Raw genomic sequence first — 24,096 nt, forward strand, 5'->3', positions numbered from 1 at the left:
ACAAGAAGAGGAAGAGGATAAGATACGAAAAGAAGAGAGAAAGGAAGATTCAAATCGAGAAGAGAGAGTTGTTGTTCACTCTCTCAAACTTGAGATTTTATACTATTGAGAGAAATTAAAAGTAAACCCTCATATGGGTGCCTAAATAAAAAAGAACACCCAAATATAAAAGAACAAAAAAGACAAGAATACCCTTATACCCAAACAATCTCAAAACACCCCCTCAAGTTGACCATATATGTCAATCATGCCCAGCTTGTCTAAGTTCTTAGCAAACTTTGGATGATGAAGGCCTTTATTGAGACAATCATCAAGTTAATCTTTTGACCTTAGAAAGAGTAGGCAAATCTCTCCATTTGCTACCCTCTCTCTAATGAAATGTCTATCCACTTCAATATGTTTTATATGGTCATGTTGCATAGGATTGTGGACAATGTTTATGGCTGGCTTGATTGTCGCAATAGGGTCTAATTGGAGTATCAGTTTGGATGCCTATCTCGGTCAATAAGGTCTACAATCAGAGTAATTTACACTTCAGTGGCCATTGCCCTATATTCTGCCTCAGCACTAGATTGAGCAATAACTGATTGTTTCTTGCTTCTCCATGAAACAACATTACCTCCAAGTAAGGCACAGTAACTAGATGTAGATCGTCTATCATCAATAGACCCTGCCCAGTTTGCATCTGTGTAGGCCTCAACCTTTAAATGCCCATGGTTGGAGTACAACATCCCTTTACCAAGACGTCCCTTCAAATAGGCTTGGATTCCATTAATAGCCTTCATGTTATAGGTTCTGGGCTCATGCATATATTGGCTGACCACCTCGACTACATATGATATATCAGGTCTAGTCAAACAAAGATAAAGGAGGTGGCCAAGCACTCTATAAAAGACCCCTTTGTCAGGAAGAACATCTCCTTCAGTAGTACTCAACTAGTGATTGGGATCAATTGGAGTTTCTATAGCTTGCATCCCAATTTCCCAACTTCATGGAGCAAATCAAGAACATACTTTCTTTAAAAGAGGAAGATTCCCTTCTTGGATCTTGCAACTTTAATTCCTAAAGTACTTTAGATCACCAAGATCCTTAATCCCAAACTTTGAAGCAAGAAAGGACTTTAACTGAGAGATACATGTGATGCCATCCCCAGTCATAACAATGTCTTCAACATATACTATCAATATGGTTAATTGACCATCAAACTTCCTTATGAATAAGGTGCGATCATCCTGAGACTAAGAGAATCCATTCTTCAAAATAGCATTCCTAAATTTGTCAAACCAGGCTCTAGGGAATTGCTTGAGGCCATACAAAGATTTCTCAGATGACAAACTTTCCCTTTAGTGTTAGGGAAGTTCATCCCAAGAGATAAGTCCATATACACTTCTTCTTGTAGATCCCCATTAAGAAATGCATTTTTCACATCCATTCAAGATAAAGGCCAAGAAAAATGGGCAGCAAGTGACATAATCACACAAATAGAATTCATCTTAGCAATAGGAGAAAAGATTTCTAGATTGCAAATGCCAATAGGTTTAGGTATATCCTTTGGCCACAAGGCGAGCTCTATACCTTTCAATTGAACCATAAACTTTGTGCTTAATAGTGTGCACCCACTTACACCCAAAAAGAACCTTATCCTTGGGGCAAAGCACAATCTCCCAAGTTTGGTTCTTTATCAAGGCCTCCATCTCTTGGCTCATAACTTCCTTCCAGTGAGGAGACTGCATTACTTTTGTAGCACTACAAGGAATAGAAACAGAGGAGATGGCAGAAATATAGGCATAATAGGAAGGTAAGAAATTTGTTAAGAAAACAAAACCCGGATGTGGCTTTGATACAAGAGACTAAGCTGGAACATTTTGATTTTAGGATGATGGAGGAGATTTGGGGCTCTGATAGAGGGGAGTGGGCTGAACTGGATGCACTGGGTCTATCAAGAGGTTTGGTGGTTTTGTGGGACTCAAGTAGCTTAAGGAAACTTGGGGAAAAGAAGGGGAGATTTTCTATTTCTATCTACTTTCAGATAGTGGAAGAGGAATGGAAATGGGGGCTGTCATGTGTGTACGAGCTGGAAGGGGCAAGGAGAGGGTGGGGGGGACTTTGGTGCTTTGGGGGGGGGGGGGGGGGGATTTTAATCTGTTGGCCTAGGCTGAATGGAAATAAGAAGGTAAATCTACTATGGAGATGCATCCCATTTGCAATCTGTTGGAACATTTTGAAGGAGAGGAACAAAAGGATATTTGAAGATAGAGTTTGCATCATGGACAAGGTGGTTGTTGCTGTAGGTAGACCAGTGGTAGATTGGTTGCTAATTCTTCTAGAATTCAGCCAAGCTGAGAAAGAAGACTTTGGTTTTAGGTTAGGAGAATTATATTTTCATATATGTACTGTGGAAAATGTTCTCTAATTTGAATTTTGGTCTATAATTGGGCGATGTCTTGTCACCTCATGATTGTAGCTTCCGGATGTAACTCCTTTTCTCTTCAATAAAACTTTTATTTTTACTTATCAAAAAAAAATAATAGGAAAGTGAGAGAGCACCATATAACACATAATTAGTAATGGGATACTTGATACATGTTCTCTTTCCCTTTTGAAGGGAAATAGGAAGATCAAGATCAGGTTTAGCAATAGAAATACTAGGAGGTTCAAGATTACCTAATTCTAAGGGATTAGATTGTGGTGGGCAATTAACTTCAGGAGCCACCCTCTTACTGTGTCTAAGGAAGAATTGTTGCTAGGATCAAACTTATGTCTAGGACTCGTATCATGAACAAAACAGACACATCCAAAGACCCTAAGAGGTAAATTGAAGGTAAGTTCATCAGGAAGAAGAAGTTGGTAAGAGGACAAAATTTAGCACCCTTGATGGTAGTCGGTTAATAAATTGAAGGTGAGCTTCAATAGCATCTCCCCATAAACAAGTAGGAACATGAGTCTGGAACAATAGCCCACGAACAACTTCAACCACATGTCTATTCTTCCTCTCAACAACCCCATTTTTCTATAGAGTATGACTACATGAGCTCTGGTGAACAGTGCCTCGTTCTTTAAGAAACACACTAAGGCGGTTTTCAAAGTACTCCTTTGCATTGTTAGATCTTATTATCTTAATTCTTTTCTCAAATTGGGTTTCCACCATATTCATGAAATTTTGAACAATCATAGGAAATTCATCATGTTGTTTCATCAAATAAAGCCATGTATATCGAGTGTAGTCATCAATGAAGAGAATGAAGTATCTATACCCACCCATGCACGGAATGGTATATGGGCCCCAAACATCAGTGTGAATTAAATGGAAAGCAACATTCCTTCATCTATTACTCGCAAAATATGTGGTTCTACATTATTTGGATAAATGCAAACTTCACATTAAGGATTCAAGTTAGACACTAAACTAAACAAAATTTGGAAACAAAAGTTTTACACACTTAAAAGACATATGACCAAGATGACAATGCCAAAATTGCAAAAGACTCAATTTCTCATTAGAACAAGACTCATCCTGACGACAATCCATATTCTGAAGCTTCATCAAAAAGGTTGACTCCATCGATTTCATGCCCACGTCCAATCATCTTCCTCATGCTCAGATCCTAAAAAACATAATGGGTAGAAAAAAAGGTTACAAAACAATCATGGGACTTGGTAAGAGAATTGACAAATAATAAGTTTTTATGCAATTGAGGAACATGAAGAATAGATTCAAGGGAAAGGTTATGGGTAAGTTTGACTTCTCCCTAACCTGAAATAGGGGTCTAAGATCCATCTACAACAATAATCTTGCCCTTCCCAAGGGTTAACTTATATGAAGTAAAGTGTGAAGGCATACCAATCATATGGGCACTAGCCCTATAGTCAACAATCCATGGGTTGGAGGTAGAACAAGCAAGTGCAATACCTATATTAGCATATGCACTGGATGGATTACCAGAACCAAATGAGGAGGACGCCCCACTCTTTTCCAAGTGCAATAAAAGACTCCAAAGTTTATCCATCATGTCAAAAGAGTCGTGAGATTGAATGGTCACATCAGAAGACTGACCCTCATTACCAACTATGGCCAAATGAGCATTGCCTCCAATTTTAAACTTGTTTGGTTTCAAGTGAGGATTGAGTTTCCAACATCTTTCCTTAGTATGCCTCGGCTTCTTGCAATATTCATAGATGGCATCATTAGACTTCTTAGTAGTAGGATGCTTACTACCACTTGGCCTAGGCTTAGAAGGCATAAAGGCAGAGTGCCCAATCACAGAGGGTTGCATCATGGCTGCCCTTCTACTTTCTTCCCCTTGCACGAGAGAGTAAGTAGTAGCTAGAGAGACAATGCCCGAACTCATAATATGTTGCCTAGTGAAATCAAACTTTGGATTCAAGCTAGCCAAAAAGTTAAAGACTTTGTTCTCTTCAATGTACTTCCTATACTACTCGGCATCTATAGGATCCTTCCACTCAAAAGTTTTCAAATGGTCAATTTCTTCCCAAAGAGATTGTAGAGAGGAGAAATACATAGCCATTGTTCTCTCCCCCTGATGCATACTACAAGCTTCTCTCCTAAGCTGATATACTCTAGCAGTATTGTTAACCTGTAAGCGGCGACAACCCAACCCCAAATATCTTTAACAATTGAGACTCAAGAGGAACATGTAGTTACGAGAAATGTGATGTTGCATTGAAGAAGCAAGCCAAGATATTATCAGTGAGTTATCTTGTTCCCACTTTGCAAACTTAAGGTCTTCAATTTTCGACTTCACCTCCTTGCCTATAATGCATCCCAACTTACCTCTCCCTGTGATAGTAAGTTTAGCTGATTGGGATCACCCCAAAAAGTTGGTCCCATCAAGTTTTATAGTGGTTATCATACCACTAGAAACATAACATTTCTAGGAAACACATTGGAACCCACCTGTACATCTTTTGGTGATTTCGTACCTCACAAATAACTATTTCGGCAACCAAGGAGCATCCCAACACCCAACCAAAACACAAACAAACCCAAAAGGAAAGGTCAAACTCAGATAAAAGCTAGAAAGGGGCCCAAAAAGCTAGCTAGCAATAAAATAAAGGGAGAAGAAAAACTCCCAAAAAGTTTTTAAGGTTCAGAAAAATATGGAACCACTTCCTGTCATTCCCAAAATATAAACTGACCTAGAAGAACCAGCTTTTGCAGAATAAAAACCCATCAAACAAGAGAAACAAGCCTCTAAACCCGATATAGAGTTTCTACGGTTTTTCACTTGAAAAATCCACAACAAATCATAAAAACATTAAACCACGAGACGTATACCAAAATTCATCTAAAATTAAGGTGAAACAAACCATACAATTTTTAGAGATTGCCATAGCCAATTGTACAAACTACTGATGTCACCCAGTGGCGGTTTGACGTCAGCAAGTCACCCTCCGAGCGAACACCAGTAGAGAGAGACTCTCCCACGACCTTCTAGTTTCTCTGATACTAAGTTGCAATATCTAGGTTTTATTGAGAAAGAAAACAAGAGAAGAAGAGAGAAAGGAAGTTTCAAGTAGAGAAGAGAGAGTTATTGTTCACTCTCTCAAACTTGAGATTTTATACTACTGAGAGAAATTACAAGTAAGCCCTCATATGGGTGCCAAAATACAAAAGAACAAAAATGACAAGAATACCGTTGAACCCAAACAATATCAATAGTTTCAAAGTGGTTATCATTAGTTTTATTGTTAAGAAATGGATATTTTGCAGTGCCAGAGTTTGCTAGTTTCTTTTCTTCATGACTTTAGGCTCTTTTTCGTTTCTTTGAGTCTAAAGGAAGCTTCAAACTATATACCTGCAGCTCCGACTAGCAACTAATCAACGTAGAAGATAAATGTGTTTCCAAAAAGGCCATTGTATCTTTTTGACCCAAAGTTTGCAGAGAAGGCACCCAAACTAGGTTCTGATTTATTAGTTCTTTGGTTCTATTTATCTAGGATTTGCAATTCTGGGCTGATAAAGAGGAGATTAGGGAAAACAGAAATTATGGATTGTGGGCAGAGATGTTAAAATTTCAAATTTTGTTGATGCTAAGCTGATATTTCTTTTGAAGTTTGTTGAACTATATTTTGAAAATTTAAAGAACAATGGAGGGAAAAATCAACCACAAAAGGGTAATTTTGGGTTTTAAAAATTTTGTGTCATGCGGTGTCACATGTGAATGGATTATGATGAAATATTAACAAACACTAACGGCAGGGGAGGATTTAGTCGATTGTCAGAAAAGTTATGGATACTTTAAGACAATATGTAAACATAAGGGGTAAAGTTAGTCAATTTCCTAAAACTTAGGGGTACTTCAAGAAGTTTGCCCTTTTTTACTGGAAACAGTAACTTCATTAACATAAAATTAGGATACAACTGTTAACCCCTAAAATAGGGAGTTGAACCCAAAGTAATCTTCTTACAACACTACCCACAACAAACTCCCCCTCACAGTCCCTTGTTTGGCTAAGGTATAAGCTAGCCCAGTAGTTGATCTTCCTGTCCACGTGTAGCAAGCTCCAGTCTCCCTTGTTATGTTGAGGATTTCTCTTATGGGTTGTCTATATATCCAGGTTCCCAATCTATATGAATGCAACCAATCAATTAACAATTTAGAATCTCCTTCTATGTCAACTTGATGTAACCCCAGCTGTTTAGCATATCTTACCCCTTGAAGCAAAGCCATCACCACCGCTCTCAACGACTCTCCCACTCCTATTGGCCCCGAAAACATCACAAAGGTTCTACCCTCTCCATTTTTGAATACTCTACCTATTCCTAAAGGACCCAAATTACCTCTAGAGCTCCCATCAAAGTTCAACTTTGTTCTTTGTTGTGTTAGTGGAGACCATAGTTCCTGCACAATAGGTCTTAGGGAAGTTGTAGCTGCCACTTCTCCCCAGTTCCTATATATGTACTTAGCTGAGAAATTTTTTAACAAGTCCAAAGTTTTCAACTAGTGGATAATCATAATGGTTATTTTTTCTATAGTTTCCTCCTTGGATTTCTCCACTCCTTTAAAGATCCTATTATTCCTCTCTTCCCAAACAGACCAAAGAATAGCTACTCTTGTGGCTCTCCACCTAACCCTTCCACAGTTCTTTGGTTGCCTAAAACAGCTTGGGTCAAATAGGCTCACCATGTCCAAGGGAGGTGTCCACCTGTAAGGCTGCAACCAAAGAGAGAAGAGAACCAAGACCAAATAAAGAACACAAAAGGACAAGAGACTCCGAGTGATCCTCTACCATTTTTGGTAAAATCCCATTGTGGATCCATCAAGAGCAGAGGCTTTGTTTTGTCCATCTCAAACATTGCTATTTTCAAGCATTGTTTATGGAAAGAAAATATGTTGGTTGAGGCGGTGAGCAGCCTTGGTATTTTTAGGAATTAAGAGCTACAAAAGTTGCATTGACATCCCTACTGAAAATTCTATTTCCATGGAAATCTACAAATACCTTCATAAGCCCATCTTTAATGATCCCCTACCATTTTTGGTAAAATCCAATTGTGGATCCATCAAGGGCAGAGACTTTTTTTTTGTCCATCTCAAACATTGCTATTTTCACTTCATCTTCTCCAAGTGTCATTCCATTCTAACCACTCCACATGCAGTTTCTCTTTGTGGAGGATGGGAGGAGGGAGAACTAAGCTGTTCCAACTTCAAACTTCAGAATGGTTATTCAAACCTAGCTATATATATATATATATATTAGATAGATAGATAGATAGATAGATAGATATTTGTAAAAGGTAAGGTATTTTATTAAATCAAATAATAGTACAAAGGAGCCTAGACCAGTAAAGGCTGCCTAGAGCCACCTCAGATTACAAACGCATCCAAGTCTGAGAACTAAACAACAATCTCAAATTCTGATTTTTAAATTCTTCCGTTGCCGATACCCAAGACAGTAGTTTACCCACAGCTTTCTGCACCATTGCCTCTGGAGATTTAGCTTTGCCCTGAAAAAATCAGTTATTTCTTTCAATCCAGATAGTCCAAAGCACTGCAGCCGGAATAGTTTTTCAAACCAAGGTTCCTTTCTTGCTGAGACCCTCAATTTTCCAACAAAACAGCAGATCCTTCACAGAAATTGGCATTACCCAACTGACTTCCAAGGCCTGAAGGAAATGCCTCCAAATATGACTCGAGACTGGACAATGTAAAGAAAGATGTTCAATAGTTTCTGCTGCCCCACCACACAAGCCACATGACATGTCCAAAATCTGAATGCCACGTTTCACTAGATTAACTTTGGTTAGACACTTATTTAAAGCCATTGTCCAGAGCAGAAACTTCACTTTAGAAGGACTAATTGTGTTCCAAACCTGCCTAGCCGGAAAGTTCCCCTGACCTGAACTTATCAACTTACTGAACCTGCCATCAGCCTCCCATTTCCATCTCCAAGCATCCTCCTTGTTTGAGTCAATCCTCTGGTTATGAAGCAGGCACAACAGATTTGCATACTCTTCAACTTCCCAATCAAAGAGGCACCTCCTACAAAATAGATTCCAACTGAAAGAGTTACCAGAGGCATTGAAATTCTCAGCCACCGAGGAATCCTGATTTACAGAAATTTGATACAAGAGAGGAAAGGCATCTTTCAAAACCTAGCTATATATTTTTTATTAGTCACCTCAATTCGATCAACTTCTACTTAAGAATCAGATTTTCCTTTTCCTACTACGAGTTACATTGTGGAAAAACCTCAAACTCCTATCACCCTTTTCTATCCATCTCTATCTTGATTTCTGCGTCTAGTTAATCTCTTCCCTTGCAAGCAATTTTTTAAACTCAATCTTTAAGTTTCTTCCTCCTCTTTTTCTCCAAATTCATTGAACTTTCTACTACTATTTTGTCAGTTTCTTCAATCTTTTTTAAGATGGATATTTTCCTTCCTCCTATCAAACCAAAGACCTCTTTACTTCATGCTTTTAATTTGTTTTTTATCTCTTTGTGCTTCTTCCAAAATCTGAAACCAGCCCATCCAATCGCCCTATACCCAAACACCAAGATTCCATACTCTCAGAGAAAAAAAAAGGAGAAGACAACCACATATGCTAAAAATAGAATGCAACAGACTACCCCTAAAATGAAAGAGTTCTGAATTCCACAGCTCCACGACAATGATCCAAGATTAGTCTAGGTATGGCTAAACAAGACAGATTTGGGATACATTCTTCCCAATCAAAGATCAGCAAGAGTCTGTCAAGATAGCAAACAAGGTTCTAAGGCATGGTGTGAAAAAGTGCATCAGAATTTTTTAAGATTTATGTCCATAATGAGTTGGTTGAATCCACATAAATCAGAGCAATTTGCTAACCGTCAAGAGACTCAAGACATACCGAAAGAAAGAAATAGGCACATCTTCAACAGAAGGACGTGATTTGAGATCCATTAGTAGCCAAGTGGAGGATATAATTTTTTCTGGTAACTTATTTTGAAGCGCTATTCAGATCTTAATTTTTCTCATTCATGTAATAGTTTGCAGGATATCATTTTTCCCTCTAGTGTGGATGTTTAGACGTCAATTTATAAATTGTACATTTTCAGAGACGGGACTCAGCCCCTTTCTGTCTTACAATTCTTACAATAATATAAATTTGAGATTCCTATCAACAACAGAAACAATTAATAATGGACAACAGCATTAACAATAGCAGCACAATGCATAGCATATGTCTCTTATAAACAAACTTCTAAAATGGTTAAACTGAATCAACAAAATATCATACTACCATACAAGATCAAGAGTAATTGCTAATTACCTGCAATTGCTTACTCGCCACACAAAGAGATTTTGCAGCAACTAGAAGTGATCCAAGTTCAATTTTAAGCTCCTCCTCTTGGTTCCTCACATCCTCCGAAACAACTTTTGAATACATCAACATTTTTCCCATCACTAACTTCCGAGCCTTCAGTTTATCGAGCATCTCCTCCAGCTCATTTGACCTACTTAGTGATTCTGCTTTTACCTACCCAACATATTGTCGCCCGCTATACAGCGGGATAATCAATTAAATCCCAGACTTTCAAAAGAGAGAGAATATCTTTCGAAAGCACAGTTCAACTTTTCTTTTAACTCTTTGAAGAGAGATAATCAAAAAAGAACTATTTTAAGGGCGAAGCACAAATGAAATTCTCAAGTTAGATATAAAACCCTACATGGATGAGTGATTCAAGTTGCTTTTCCAGTAAACTCTTCCTCTCCTTAGCTTTGTTAAGCACAGTTGAAAGGCTCCATAGTCGAGCGACCTCCTGCTCAAAATCTTCCCACTGGATGATCTTCAAATTTTCCTTTTCGTTCATCTTCTTTTCCGAAGTCCTTTCCGATCCCACTGTGCAGAGAGCCAAGAGATGGAATATGCAGATTCAAAGTAATAAAATCATAAACTAACATTATCAATCCGGAATCACAGTTAGGGTTTAATGACAATCTATCCATGAAATGAGAATAAAAACAACACAAGAGTTAGTTGAAGAAGAAAAAGAAGTGTAACTGCGACCGGCAGGTGAACATGGAAGTCGTTTGGGTTTTGATCAAATGTGTCATGCCCTTCTAACTTTAGAACGGAGCCTTCTTATTTCTCCTGATCCACCAATCCAGCGGTTGTAATCCGTACTTATATTCATGGGAGATGTTACCAATGCACGGCTAAGATGACGTTAGGACAAATTTTGTTCGGACCAAATCCGGATTCCTGAAAACACACGATCGACGGTACCGTTATAATGTCGGGCCGTATTCCTATAAGTTGAACACAGAACGCAGGCATCATCCGGTACAAACATCTCCCGGTAAACGTCACTAGCAAGGTTTGACTGAGCACGATGGCTGTTCAGACCGTGAAATCAATGATAAGATTCTAGGCCAGTATGTAAATACATGGGCCCGTCCGCAACCATACAGTGGGGTCTATAAATTTATTACTAGCGTGGAATTTCATCATTGATTCCACAGCCTATTGACAGCCATTGCGTTTAGCTAATCCAAATTTGAATGTGGTCGTGATCAAATAAGGTTATAGAAGTACAAGTAGGGCAGGTTGGGCCAGGTTTATAGTGAATGTGTATAATCAAGTCATGTTCAGGTTGAGCCGGGGTAAAAAAGAAAAATGATTGAGCCGAAGGTTAAGCCTAATCTTCTCAATTTAAGCTCAACCTGCACTATAATTTGATGCATTTGAGTTGGACTTGGCAGAGGAGGGGTTTGATTTGCTCAACGAACCCATTTTAAAATTATACATGCATTTATGCAAACTAGTACATGTGCATGTAGTTTGCGCAAGACAATTTCAACTAATAACAACAACAACAACAATAATTCTATATATATTGGTGATTTATTGACTTTCAACTTGAGGACTTGTATCAAATCTTCTTATTCTATAACTTATATATATATATTTTCAACTTATTGTGCTAATTGAACCATTACTTGCCTAGAGACCGATCAGACTAATTAAATAGTTACTTGACCAAGATTTTAGGTTCATTTTTCACTAAATTGCTTATTTGTAAAAAAAATCATTGACTTGACCAACACCATGGTGACCTGTCTAATCAAACTATTGAATCATTTGATTTGTTTAGTAAGGTGATGGAATAGACATTAATTTTCTTTTTTCATAATTTTTGCATTCCACTTCCATCATTTAACAAACATGATAGTGGTTTCATTGCTAAGGTGGTTTTCAATTTTGTATTCCATTTCTATTATTCATAAAAAATCTTCTTATTTATCGTAGCTAAAAATTGGATTTGTTTCCAAGCCAATTTTGAATTAAGTTTTTATACTATTAAAATTGTTATTCACAAATTTAATTATATTAAACTTTTATGACAAGAAACAAAAATATATTATATATACGATTTTATGAGAGATAATGAAAATTAACCTTAAATATGAGACTTAATGAGAGAGAATATGATGAAATGAAAATTAGTATTCAATTTACAACTTATATCTTCATAATAGAGAGAGGAGTATTTTAAGTTAAGAAAAAGTCCAAAAGCTTTAAAGATCTATTGCCACTTCTTATAGATTCCAAGTAATTTGTAATTCATCTACAAATCAACATATAACAACACCAAGTGTCTACAGTAATTAAATTTGTCCAACTAAATATTCCTTGTGATTTCAATTACAACTCGTTAAGTTCTATGATTTATATATGTCTACTTAGACACATTGTGAGTTATCAAATAAAAAATCAGACATGTATAGTTATTTAAGAAGCATAAAAGAATTTCATTTTTATCCTCTTATATAATTCAGCAAGAATTTAACAATGGATGGCTCAATTTGTCCTATTTTGATCTCATTTTAAACAATCAACAAAATATTTTATTTTCCCTCAAATTCAAATATGAAAGCATTAACATATAAGGGAAAAATACTTCTTATAAATTTTCCAGAAACTCTAGGGCTTTTTAGTAATTTTCCCAAAAATAAAAGTCATTAATTTGTAAAGCATTTTCTAACTTATCCTACAATTTCTCCCTTGCCTTCTCTTGTGTCTCAAAAGAATTGACTTTGAATTTTATCAATCTTTTGGGGAGTATATTCATTTGAACATCATTTGAAATAAAGGAATAACCTTTTCTTTCTTTTTTTCTTTTTTTTTTTGCTCCATAGAGCTACACAATGGGGTGGCCCATTCCCCAAGCCCAAAACCCCCAACCTAGGTGCAGGTTGGATTTAATCCAAAAGACCATATTGATTGGCCAGTTGGCGCCTTGTAAATAGAAGAACCACATTCAAAACTTATTTGATAAGGATCACTCTTTCATCTTTAAAAACAATTTTCAATTTTCAACCCTAAATTTTCTTTTTAATTTTAGTTTGATGTTATTCAAAGCCTTCTTATCAATTATGCCTTGAATAATTGGGGAACCCAAGTATTTTTCTTTATTTGTTGATATTGAGATGCTCATAATAATATAAATCAATTTTTAAATTATATCTAACAAAATTTTTAGGAAAAATATTGACTTTTTGAAATGGATATTTCGGATGAGACCCTCTCAAACATATTGAGATTGAGCAAAAACTACTTATAAACCAATGGAAAAACTAACCTAAAAACCATAATCAAAATTGTGGAACCACACTCAAAATCCACATTTTAAAATCATTAAATAGTGACAATTGAACCTACTTTTAAATATGACCAAATAATAATGATTTTGTTCAATATTAATTACAAGAGGGAGAGAGAGAGAGATCTAGCTAAACACTCTATGAATTTTCAGTTATAATTCATTACTAATTAAAAGAGAGATAAATACATCCAAATAAACACTCCATTAAACTTTCAGTTACAATTCATTTAAGTAACTCATTTAAAACAATCAACAAAATATCAATTTATCCTCAAATTCAAATCTAAAAATCTAAAAGCATTAACACAAAGGGGCAAAACTCGTCCAACTAAAATTCCAAAAAACACTCCATGTATTAATGTGTATAATCAAGCCATGCTTTTTTGAATTACCTAAGGGTTGGGCCTAAAAAATAAAAATGCATGAAATCTTGCGCCCAAACCTAGCTTGAGGACTGAAAATCCAAGCCCAGCCCATTAAAAACTTCGGATTGGATCAGTCTTGGCATGGGTTGGACCCATCTATATTGCACCCCTTTGATCGAATAGCATTCATTATAAGACATATCCCCAATATATAGATATAAAGTGCTATTCACAACATATTCTGCTCAATAGATCCAGACTTGTCAGGAAAACATTGACTTGCTTATCGACCTCTACTACGCATGACACATGTTTTAACTAAACATTCCATTAATGGTGTTTTAGACATTTAGTGCAACTAGTAATGTGCAATTTGCAATTTTTTGTGATAGTGTATGTATATAATGTCTCTCTATATATATACACAACTTTTTTTTTATATTTCCATGTCTATAAAAAATACTTTTATTTGGCGTAATTATTATTTTTAAATAATGGATATACAATGTTAGAAATGTGCTCAAATGTTTTCTACATATTTTATATACTTTGTGTGTTTTAATATTTTTACTTTTTATTGTTATTTCATTATCACACAAGGGGTTAACACATTTGACCCTAAAGGTTGAATTGTTGACTCACCACCAAATAGGAAAACAACTTCATTTTTCTGTTGGTTTTAAAATTTATATTTCATTTCTATCATAAATAAAATTAATTATTCTTTGCCACACTTGTTTTTCTATTATATGGTTAATTAATATAAAATATTAGAGATATACCCAAATGGTTTCTACATAATTTATATATGTTTTGCATTTTTATCTTTTTTACTTTTTATTAATTAATTTTGACTTCACGGGTTGGTCTACCACCAATTAGGGAAATAATTTATTTTTGGGTTAGTTTTAAATACTGTATTATATTCCCATCATCAATAAAACAGAAAAATTAATTTTTTTGTTGTATTTAATTTTTAATATGATGATGTGCCCAAATGTTTTCAATAGAGTTTTACATTTTCCATTTTTTGTAATTTTTATCTTCTTTAAATTTTATTATTAGTTATGAGATTAAGGGTTGATGCATATCACATAAAATGTTGAATTGTTGACCTACCACTAGGAAAAATTTTTCATTTTTGGGTTGGTTTTAAATTTTACATTTTATTCTCAACATCAATAAAAAACAACTATTGTTTATCACATTAATATGATTAATATAAAATATTAGATACATACATAAACATTTTTTTACAAAATTTCTGCATTATTACATAATGATTTTTGTGTTTACTTATCTTTTTTTTCATTTTTTTATTTAATTATTATCAAGGGTCAACACATTTGGCTCGAAAGGTTCAATTGTTGATCTACCACCACAAAAATCATTTTTATTTTTATTTCATTCCAATATCAACAAGAATAATTATTATTTATCACTCTTATTTTTATTTAACATGATTAATATAAAACATTAGAGATGTGCCCAATTTTTTATTTTTTATTTATTTATATTTTAACCTTTTATTTAATTATGGCATAATGGATTGACAAATTTGATCTTGATGATTGAATTGCTTACTTGCCAAGAGAATTGAAGAATGGTTTTATTTTTGGGTCAATTTTTAAAGACATGTACTTTATATCATTAGAAGTATAAAACATAGATCTAACTAATAGAATTTATTAGAGAAAAGAATAGCTTAAATATAGGATCCAATGAAAGAATGGGAGTTAATACCAAGATTCAATTAGTGGAAATTGAATGAGGAGAAATGTAGTAGTTCAAATCACATTTTGTACCCTCACAACTAGAGAGGGACCAAATAATTCAAATTACATTCAGTATCATATCATGTCTTTCCAGCAACATATATTGTCCTTAATTTTTTTATACCAGAAGGGCTTTGACCAATCAACCCTCCCGCCTCCCAAATTTGATAAATAATTCATCCTAACAACAAGAACAACAACAATGATAATAATAAGGGGTTTTTACAAGCAACTCCACCTCAAAAAATGAAAACTCGAATAGCTCAGTATGGCATTCAAAACCTGTCAACCCCACTTAACAAATCATTATTTATGGGCAACTCCACCCACCTCATATGTCAACGAAACATTTGGGGTTTTTCCCATTATACTCCTGAACGCAAAAAGGAGAAGAATTTTCTTTTTCTGCTTCTTCCTGAGTTTTAAAACGTTCGAAGGATTCTTAGTGCCCCCTCGTGTTCACTGATTTGGGGTTTTTCCCATTATCCACCACTAGTAATTGCCAGTATGAGCAATCCAAAAGTGGTATGAACACCTTATCGAACATCAATATTTCTTCAGGTTTCAACCACTGATACAAAACATCATGCCAGGAATCTAAAACATACAACTACATTACAAATACACAACATTGAAATTATATTACAAAATGCATCGCCAGGTTGTGTGGATTTTAACTACATTGCAAGCAATAACCCATACCGATGTCATTGAAGACACATAACATATCTTGATGGTGTTGATGGGTCTTGCCATCATACAAAACCCATACACATCCATCACCTACACAACAAATAACGTCAAATAAGCACAAGTAATGGGATTTTTTATGGGCAAGTTTACCTCGGAAACTAGATCGCCAATTAACCTTATACAGCAAACAATACCTCTCTAAATCAAAATAGTACATCATTGTAAATCCATGCTTCAAGGTTGAAGAGGGGAAACAAGAAATCTGGAATCAAAAACACCACGCCATCTTTCCATACTAATTATTCACTGCCATGAGAATAACCATTCATCAACCTCATTATACAATAAAAATTAAATGGACAAAATCAAGCATAAAGAAAATCAATTAAATAGAAAAAAATTCAGTTTAAAATCATGTGCACTTTCCCTCTCTTAGAGTTGTTCAAGAATCATTTCACAACTTCAAAATCCTCCTTCAAAAACAATTCCTTTCTCTTAAAAGAAGACCACAAAGATCGTGCATCTACAAATTGCACCAAATACTCCACAAGCCACTATAATACTAAGTAACTCAACTAGAGAGACAAGACTGAGACAACACCAACGGTTATCACTAAACTTTCCCCTTCTCTCTTTTGCTACCTACCCTTGCTACCCAAGAGCTAAGGAAGGCGACATCACTATGCTGCTTTGCTTCCGCTCTCTCCTTGACCAGGAAAACCTACATTTATAGGTAGAGGCAATGGAGGGAGGCACTAGCGATCTCCCAAGATGGGGCTACAACATTTGTTCTAGCCCTATCAAGAGATTGCTCTACCCTCGTGGTGTCACCTACGACTTGAAAAGGCAAGTCTACACCATAGTCATCAATTTCTGGCGCATAGGTTGCCAAAGCTATCAGGTCCTCACTCAATGCTACTCCATTCGGATCCAGACCATTACTTGTCAACATTGTAAGGAGCCTTATAATTTCATTATGAAGTGCTTCATTTTGCTTTCTCGTCGAGGCATACTCCTTGGCCTCCGTGCACAGAATTTGATATTCCATAGATTCAACACAAAATTTGCAAAATCCCTGTAAAATCAAGTTAGAAGTTGGTTAACAAATCTCAACACTAGCAATTTGTCAATTTATATATAACTCAAAACATGTAAGCTACGCTAATAATACCTTTTGCCCCTTTTGACCTCACCGGTGACCAGGGTCCTCACAATCACTCAATGGTTCCTTACCCTTGCTATGGCCCCCTAATTCCACAAACTACATATGAACACCAATGGTTTATTGCTCTATAAAAATCAATTACCGGGTAATTGGGTCACATAAAGGACTCAGAAAACAAAAACAATCTCATGAATTCAACTTACATGGCCCTCCAACTAAACCTCCACCAAGGCCATCTCCTCACTGGTAGGGTTTAGAACCTCAGCAACATATAATGAGTTCAAAAATCTATGTTAGATCTTGGATCTCCCCATAACTAAAGGAATAAAAAAATACAAACAACATAAGTAGAGGAAAAGAAGTGAGAACCATTTTCGGCCTAGATTTCTTCAGCAAATCAGCTCTCTTCACGTTCCATTGGTAACCCATGTTCCTCCACTTGAACGGACGAGGACTGGCAATGGGAATTGAAGGAGTGAAAAGTAATGTATACTCGTACAACCATGACTACAAAAAGCAAACAACCAATAAGCAATGGTTAATTGAATGAGATTTATGTAAAGTATAAATCAAAAGAAATGAATGAATACCATTAACACTAACCATCAGTACAATGATCATCCAAATAGGTTTCCATTGAATGAGGATGCACCTCTACTCGGATACAATCTGGTCAATACCACCAACCAGGAAATCATGTACACATTTTCCCCAAGCATAATCACTGATGCGTTGTAAATCGTTAACGTATCCAACGCAAAAGGAGCTCACTCTCAAGCTGCCTTGGGAAAACAACACACAACTGAATAAGAACAATATAATTAGCTTCACCACCTCCTCAATGTGCTCCTCACCATCCAAGAGATAAATTTTCTTTAGTCTACACCACACCACATCCAACTCTATAGAGGTGGAATGATTTTCGTCCAACCCAAACGGAGCCATGAACAATCTCCTACTAGGAAGGCCTTCCGATAGGGCAATAGTACTACCCGACAGGCCAAGCCCCATTATCAATGCAATATTGGCCTTAGAAAATTTCACAATCCTTCCACTAACTGTAAAGTAATGGCTATCTGAGTCCCAGGATTTTAGTAGATCACTCAAAAGGGACGTTTCCATAGCTTCGTGTGGCAAATCTAAGAAGTGACCAAAGGGAGTTTGTTGGAGCCTTCGTTTGTGCTCCAAACTTAGTGGCAAACTATTCACCATCTCCCTAAACCATTTAGTGGGGCACCTTGTCCCAATTTTTCACCTGACATTTCCTATCAGGAATATAACCCCCATACATTAGCGCAAAAGACAATCCTCACATAGTGTACCATTTCAATTAGATATAAGAAATGACAAAACTTAACACTACCACTCAACCAAATCGAGAAATCAACTCCCAAATATAAATCATTCAATACAAGGCATTCACCAAACAAATGGTTTGTACAGTGCGATTTTTATAGCGCAACAGTGTTCCAGTTTGCATTGAACATTAGTCCTAGTACCAATTGCTTAAATGCTTACTAAAATAGAGCTATTCCAACTCCAATGGGAGAGACAACACAAAGGATAATGGGAATTGGAAAATTCCCACATTAATGATCAACATTAAACAATTCACTCTTAGATAGGTCCTACCACACTAAAGGAAAAGAAACAAGGGAGGCTCTTTGAGAATCCTTCCGGTGCTCGAAGCCAGAGGAAGAAGGAGACTGAATAAATTTTTGTTGGTAAACTGAGCTTTGAGCTTTCTTCCCACAGTGAATGAATGGTGCCTCCTATGGCCAGTGAACACAAAGGGCCTTTGAGAATCCTTCCAACGGTCAAAACTTGGGGAAGAAGGGATTGAAGAAATGTCTTCACTTTCTTCTTCTTTTTTGCATTCAAGGGTATAAATCAAGATTCCTTTCAATGACCAGTTAACAAAGGTGAATGTAGGGGGCCTCTGAGAATCCTTCCAACGTTTGAACACTCACGAAGAAGGAAAGTGAAGAGGGAATCTTTGAGAATCCTTTCAACTTTTGAAAAATTGGGAATAAGAGAGATTCCAATATTTGAAACCTCAGGAGGAACAAGAGTAAACGAACGGTGCCTCTAACGGCTGGTGATAGGAGAACACAAGGGGGCTCTATGAATCCTTCGCACGTTGAAAAACTTTGGAAAAGGAGAAGAAGAATTTTCTTCTTCTTCTTGTGTTCAGGGGTATAATGGGAAAACTCCAAAAATTTTCGCTGATGTGTGGTGGAGTTACCCATAAATACTGATTTGTTAAGTGGGGTCGATGAAGGTTTCGAATGCTGTACCAGGCTATTCAATTTTTCATTTTTTGAGGTGGAATTGCCTATAAAAAATATAATAATAATAGTAACAACAACAACAATAACAGCAATAACAATTCTAATGTCCTTAATGCCTATGTAACAAAAACATGGAGTCAAGGATTTGTTGCTTTTCAACTGACCTGGCTTCAAAGTATTCTTATTTAGCACATTTATTTTTGTTATATCTTTTCCTAATTCATTTCTTTCATTTTTTTGTATTGTCGGTAGTTTATGTGAATAGTTTTATTGTAGAGTATAGGCTTCTAATCCAACAACTTAAATTGAAAGAGAGTAAATTCGATCCAAATTCCAAAATAACAAGTGTGTCATATAATTTGCATAGTTAATTTCTTTTTTTTTTAATAATTTCTCGTCATCTAGACCTTTAGATCAGTTAGCATTTCCATTTAGTAGAACCTATTTTAGTAAAAGAAAAACTATATTATCTAATTGATAAAAAATAATTGATAATCTTACTATCAACCATGATTTGTTACAGTTTAATGATAAATTATTACAAGATTTCCAATCTTCTAAGAAGTTTTATTAAACATATTTTTGTTTTTTTTTTGCTACACTCAATAAATTATTGACTTTATCCTTTAACTCCTCAAGAATATCGAAATAAGTATGTTTAAGGACAAGATAAAGGCATTTATCTTGCAAGGGTAATTGTGTAAATTTCTTGGAAGATCTTACATTGGATGGCTTCTAATTTGCATAGAAAGAAAAATCTCAAAATACAAAATCTATGGATGAATAATCTATATTTACATTTCAAAGAGGAAAGAGGGGAGATGAGGGTTCCTCTCACCCCAAAGCTCACACGGACCTCCTCCCTCTCTCATTTTCACATACATGATTAGTTATTTTTAAATTAAATGATAAAAAATATATAAAGTCAAAATTAAAACCCTCACATGTCTTAATTGTCCCTAATAAAATCCACCATTAATCAAATTGTTTCTATTTGTTTCTAATAAAAACCCTCTTAGGTCTTAACTATTACTAATAAAATCCATTATTACTCTCTCAAACAAGATTGCTCACTCTCTCTCTCTCTCTCTCTCTCTCTCTCTCTCTCTCTCTCACATACGCACACACACACACACACAATAAAATGCCCCAATAATCTATGTTTGTAACATCTTCCCACCCCATTAAACCTATAATTTCCATTTAATTCTCTCTAAGCCTTTTAACATCATTTGGTTCTTTTCTAATAAAGTATGGGTATAAAATTGATGGATACAATTAACTCTAAGTGCTAAACCAAGACCTACCCTATGGACCCTAACTAGGACCAAAAGTGATGTCAAAAAACAAACTCAAATTTGTCAACCCAAGTAGAAGTACAACTCGGGTTGGATGGATATTTAATAAATTTTCTATGGCCTAAACCCTAACCCAAGGTGATATAGTTAAAATTATTCAAATTTAGTAATCTAACTTGCAGGCCTAAATTTGAGATTATCATTGGGTTAGTCCATGCTGAAATTTTTACTTGTTACAAAGAGCTATAGCCTAGGCCAAGTTGATATAGGTCATAAATGAGTTATATATACATAAAAATCACATCCTTTAGTGATTTATGAATTAAAAATGAGTTATATATACACCGACATATGGAAACATAAGGGTTTTCTCTAATAAGGTTATAACTACTAAATATAAGCTTAATAATTATTTGATGAAACATTTTCTACAATTTTTTAGATAATTATTTATTTTTATTCAAACAATTATTTTATTTTTTATTACAAAAATTAAAAATAAAATGTAACAAAAATAATTTTATGGATGTGGTAGATCATCCATAGATTTACGACATGGTAAATATTATTGTTATATCACACAAAAAATTAGAAAAAAAATAAATATTATACAATAAATTTCAATAGATATATGAATTAAAAATTGGAAAAAATATTTTAAAATTACAAAAAGTAAAAAATAAATAAATATTTTTTCATACTAAAATTAAAAAATAAATATTGTTATTGAAAAAATACAAAAATAAAAAAAAATGAATATTTTAGAAATTTCAATAGATCTATGGATATGGTAGATCACCTATAGATCTATGATACAATCATTCTTCATGGGAAGATTACACCAAAATAATAAAACTTTAGTTTTTTTTGCTATTTTTTATTTTTTTCTAAATTTTCTTTAAAAATTAAATAGATTTATTTATAGCACAAAAAATATAGAATTTTCAACATATATATATATATATATATATATATATATATATATATATATATAAAGCATTTCCAAGCATTAAAAAAACATAAAATATTGTAACATGCTATTGAATAAATTGAAAAAAAAAATTATTTTTGAAAACTTTGTAAAAAGTTGAAAAAACCTAAAAATTCTTGAGTTTTGGAGGTTGTTTTTGGGTTTTTTTAAAGACTTTACAATCCAAGAATGTGTAGGGATGATTTGGTGAGTTTGCGAGAGAAAGAAGGCTTTTGGAGAGAGTTACAAGCCTTTTTTCTCAAAAAAATTAATTCATTTTTTGCCTATAGGATACTATATTGTATCAGCCAATACACCACGATACGGTTATGATACAGTCTTGATACACCCTGATATTTCCTGATACAAGTCCGATATGCCCCTAATATGCCCCAATACGGTCACGATACGGGGTCGGCACAATGAAAAGACACGATACAAATGATTTTGTAGCATTTCCCGTGCCGACCCCTTAAAGGTATGATACCTATCGACTGATACATTTCGAAATTTGTAGGTTGGTCTTGAATGCATGACTTAATATTTCAGGCTTGAACTGATCGTAAAATTTGTGGGCCCTAACCTAAATTAGGATAAAAATGTTCACTCCTTCCCTAAATCCAAACCTAACCAAATTTCTAGTTAACCACATGTACATTGCATGAGTTTAATTGCAAGTGTGAATGAGGTCTAAATTCTATTTTTTACTAAAATACCCTTATTTGTTAAACATGATCTCCCTTTATTATGAAGGCAAACAAACATTTTGAACTACTACTTTTATTAAATCCATTATATTCTTCATCAATAATTAAATCCTATATTTAATGTACTAACTCACATTTCCTTTCATTAAATGTTATATTTATGACAAATTAAATAATGAACTTTGTAGACTTTTCCTAACTAAAACACCCATATTAGGAATTTAGTCCCTCTTTAACTATATGGGTAAAAGTAGAATTTAAAGTTCTATTAATTTCCACTTCATTAAATTCCCTCTCATTAAGGTATTAATTTCCATTCTCTCTCTTTAAATACTCTATTTGGAGTATATTTGTTTCTCACCAATAAATTATATAAATTAAATTTATATCCAATATTTTACCCTCTCATTAAGGTATTAACTCCAATTCTCTCTCCTTGGGCACTTTATTTGAAGTATTTTGTTTATCACCAATAAATTCTACAAATTAAATCTATATTTGATATTTTTAATAATTTAAAACATATATTCAAAATCAACATGGAAAATAATTAAACAAACCACCTTTTTTGAGTGGCAAGTAAATAGTTTAACCATCGACATCAAATGAGTTAACCAATGTTCTCATAATTAATTAATAAAAGTTTAAAAAATAAATATAAATAAAAATATTATAAAAATTATTAAAAAATTCTGAAAAATTTTAGGCACATCTCCAATATTATTTATTTATCATATTAAACAACAATAAGCATGCTAAATAGATAAGAGTTAATGATTCAACTGTTTAGGTCAAATGGATTAACCCATGATATAATAAATAAATAATAGAATTTTAAAACAGATAGACACAAATTATTAAAAACATAGTAATTTTGTAAAAAAACAAACAATTAGGAGCATCTCTATTATTATGTATTTATCATATTAAACAATACTAAGTGTGATAGATAAGAGTCATTGTTGTTAATGGAAGAAAAAGCATTAAAAGGTAAATTAACATAAAAGAAAAACTATTTTTGCATCTAATTGATAGTCAATGGTCCATAGGGAGGCAAATTAGGTGGGCTTAACTCAATCTCGAATTGACCTAGTTTGTAATTTTAGATAAGCTAGCTTTGATTTTTTGTCCTCAACTTGGGCTTGCACCTAAGCCTAAGCTCAAAAGTTTAGGCTTTTTTATTTTTTAGGTTGGGCCCAAACTTAGCCCTTAGATAGATAAAGTTATGCCTAATTATATACATACAATCATAAACACATATATAGCACATGTACATGCATGCACATGCATGTGTATGTCAAATTTTGTCATACTACTAATTGATAGAATAAAGTCCAAGACTAACCCAAGTGCATCAAATTTAAATTCAGGTTGACCCATGTTATACAAATTAGGCTTGGCTTTGGTCTACAGCCTTAGGTCTAATGCATGGGGTTGGATTTGGTTTAACATTAAATTAATGATCAAAATTTTGATATGATACTCCTCATATCGAGCAAATTGTATCGTATCTTTTGGGTTTTTTACAAGTGTTTCAGGAACCCTTTATATATATAAACCATTTTTTAAAAAATAAAAAATATATATAAAAGCACATAGATTTTAGTACAAGTACACCTCTATCAATACACATTTGTGTATTGATACTTTGAACCTTGGATTACATGCAGCCCAACCTACTTGACTTGCACCATAATAGTCCAATTGTTTGATTAAATGGGTT

The 24,096-nt window shown here is 34.4% G+C and overlaps 1 protein-coding gene across 2 annotated transcripts in view; it reads right to left on the reverse strand.

The window, feature by feature from the left end:
- LOC148865301 (vacuolar protein sorting 38-like) overlaps positions 1-10,828 on the reverse strand; it is a 73,196-nt gene extending 62,368 nt beyond the window's left edge. The window contains exons 1-3 of one of the 2 annotated variants that reach the window (XM_088981186.1): positions 10,505-10,828; positions 10,170-10,342; positions 9,773-9,979 (exon numbers count right to left, since the gene is read on the reverse strand). In XM_088981186.1, coding sequence (XP_088837312.1) covers positions 9,773-9,979; positions 10,170-10,342; position 10,505 — 381 coding nt within the window. In that variant the 5' untranslated portion in view covers positions 10,506-10,828. Of the gene's footprint in view, positions 1-9,772; positions 10,002-10,169; positions 10,461-10,504 lie in introns of those variants that run through there. The other variant, XM_088981187.1, reaches the window with a different exon arrangement.
- Between the last annotated feature and the right edge of the window lie 13,268 nt (positions 10,829-24,096).

The sequence above is a fragment of the Nelumbo lutea genome, chromosome 3 (genome assembly GCF_056320005.1).
Source record: "Nelumbo lutea isolate HS-2025 chromosome 3, American lotus-T2T, whole genome shotgun sequence".
NCBI classification, from domain to species: Eukaryota; Viridiplantae; Streptophyta; class Magnoliopsida; order Proteales; family Nelumbonaceae; genus Nelumbo; species Nelumbo lutea.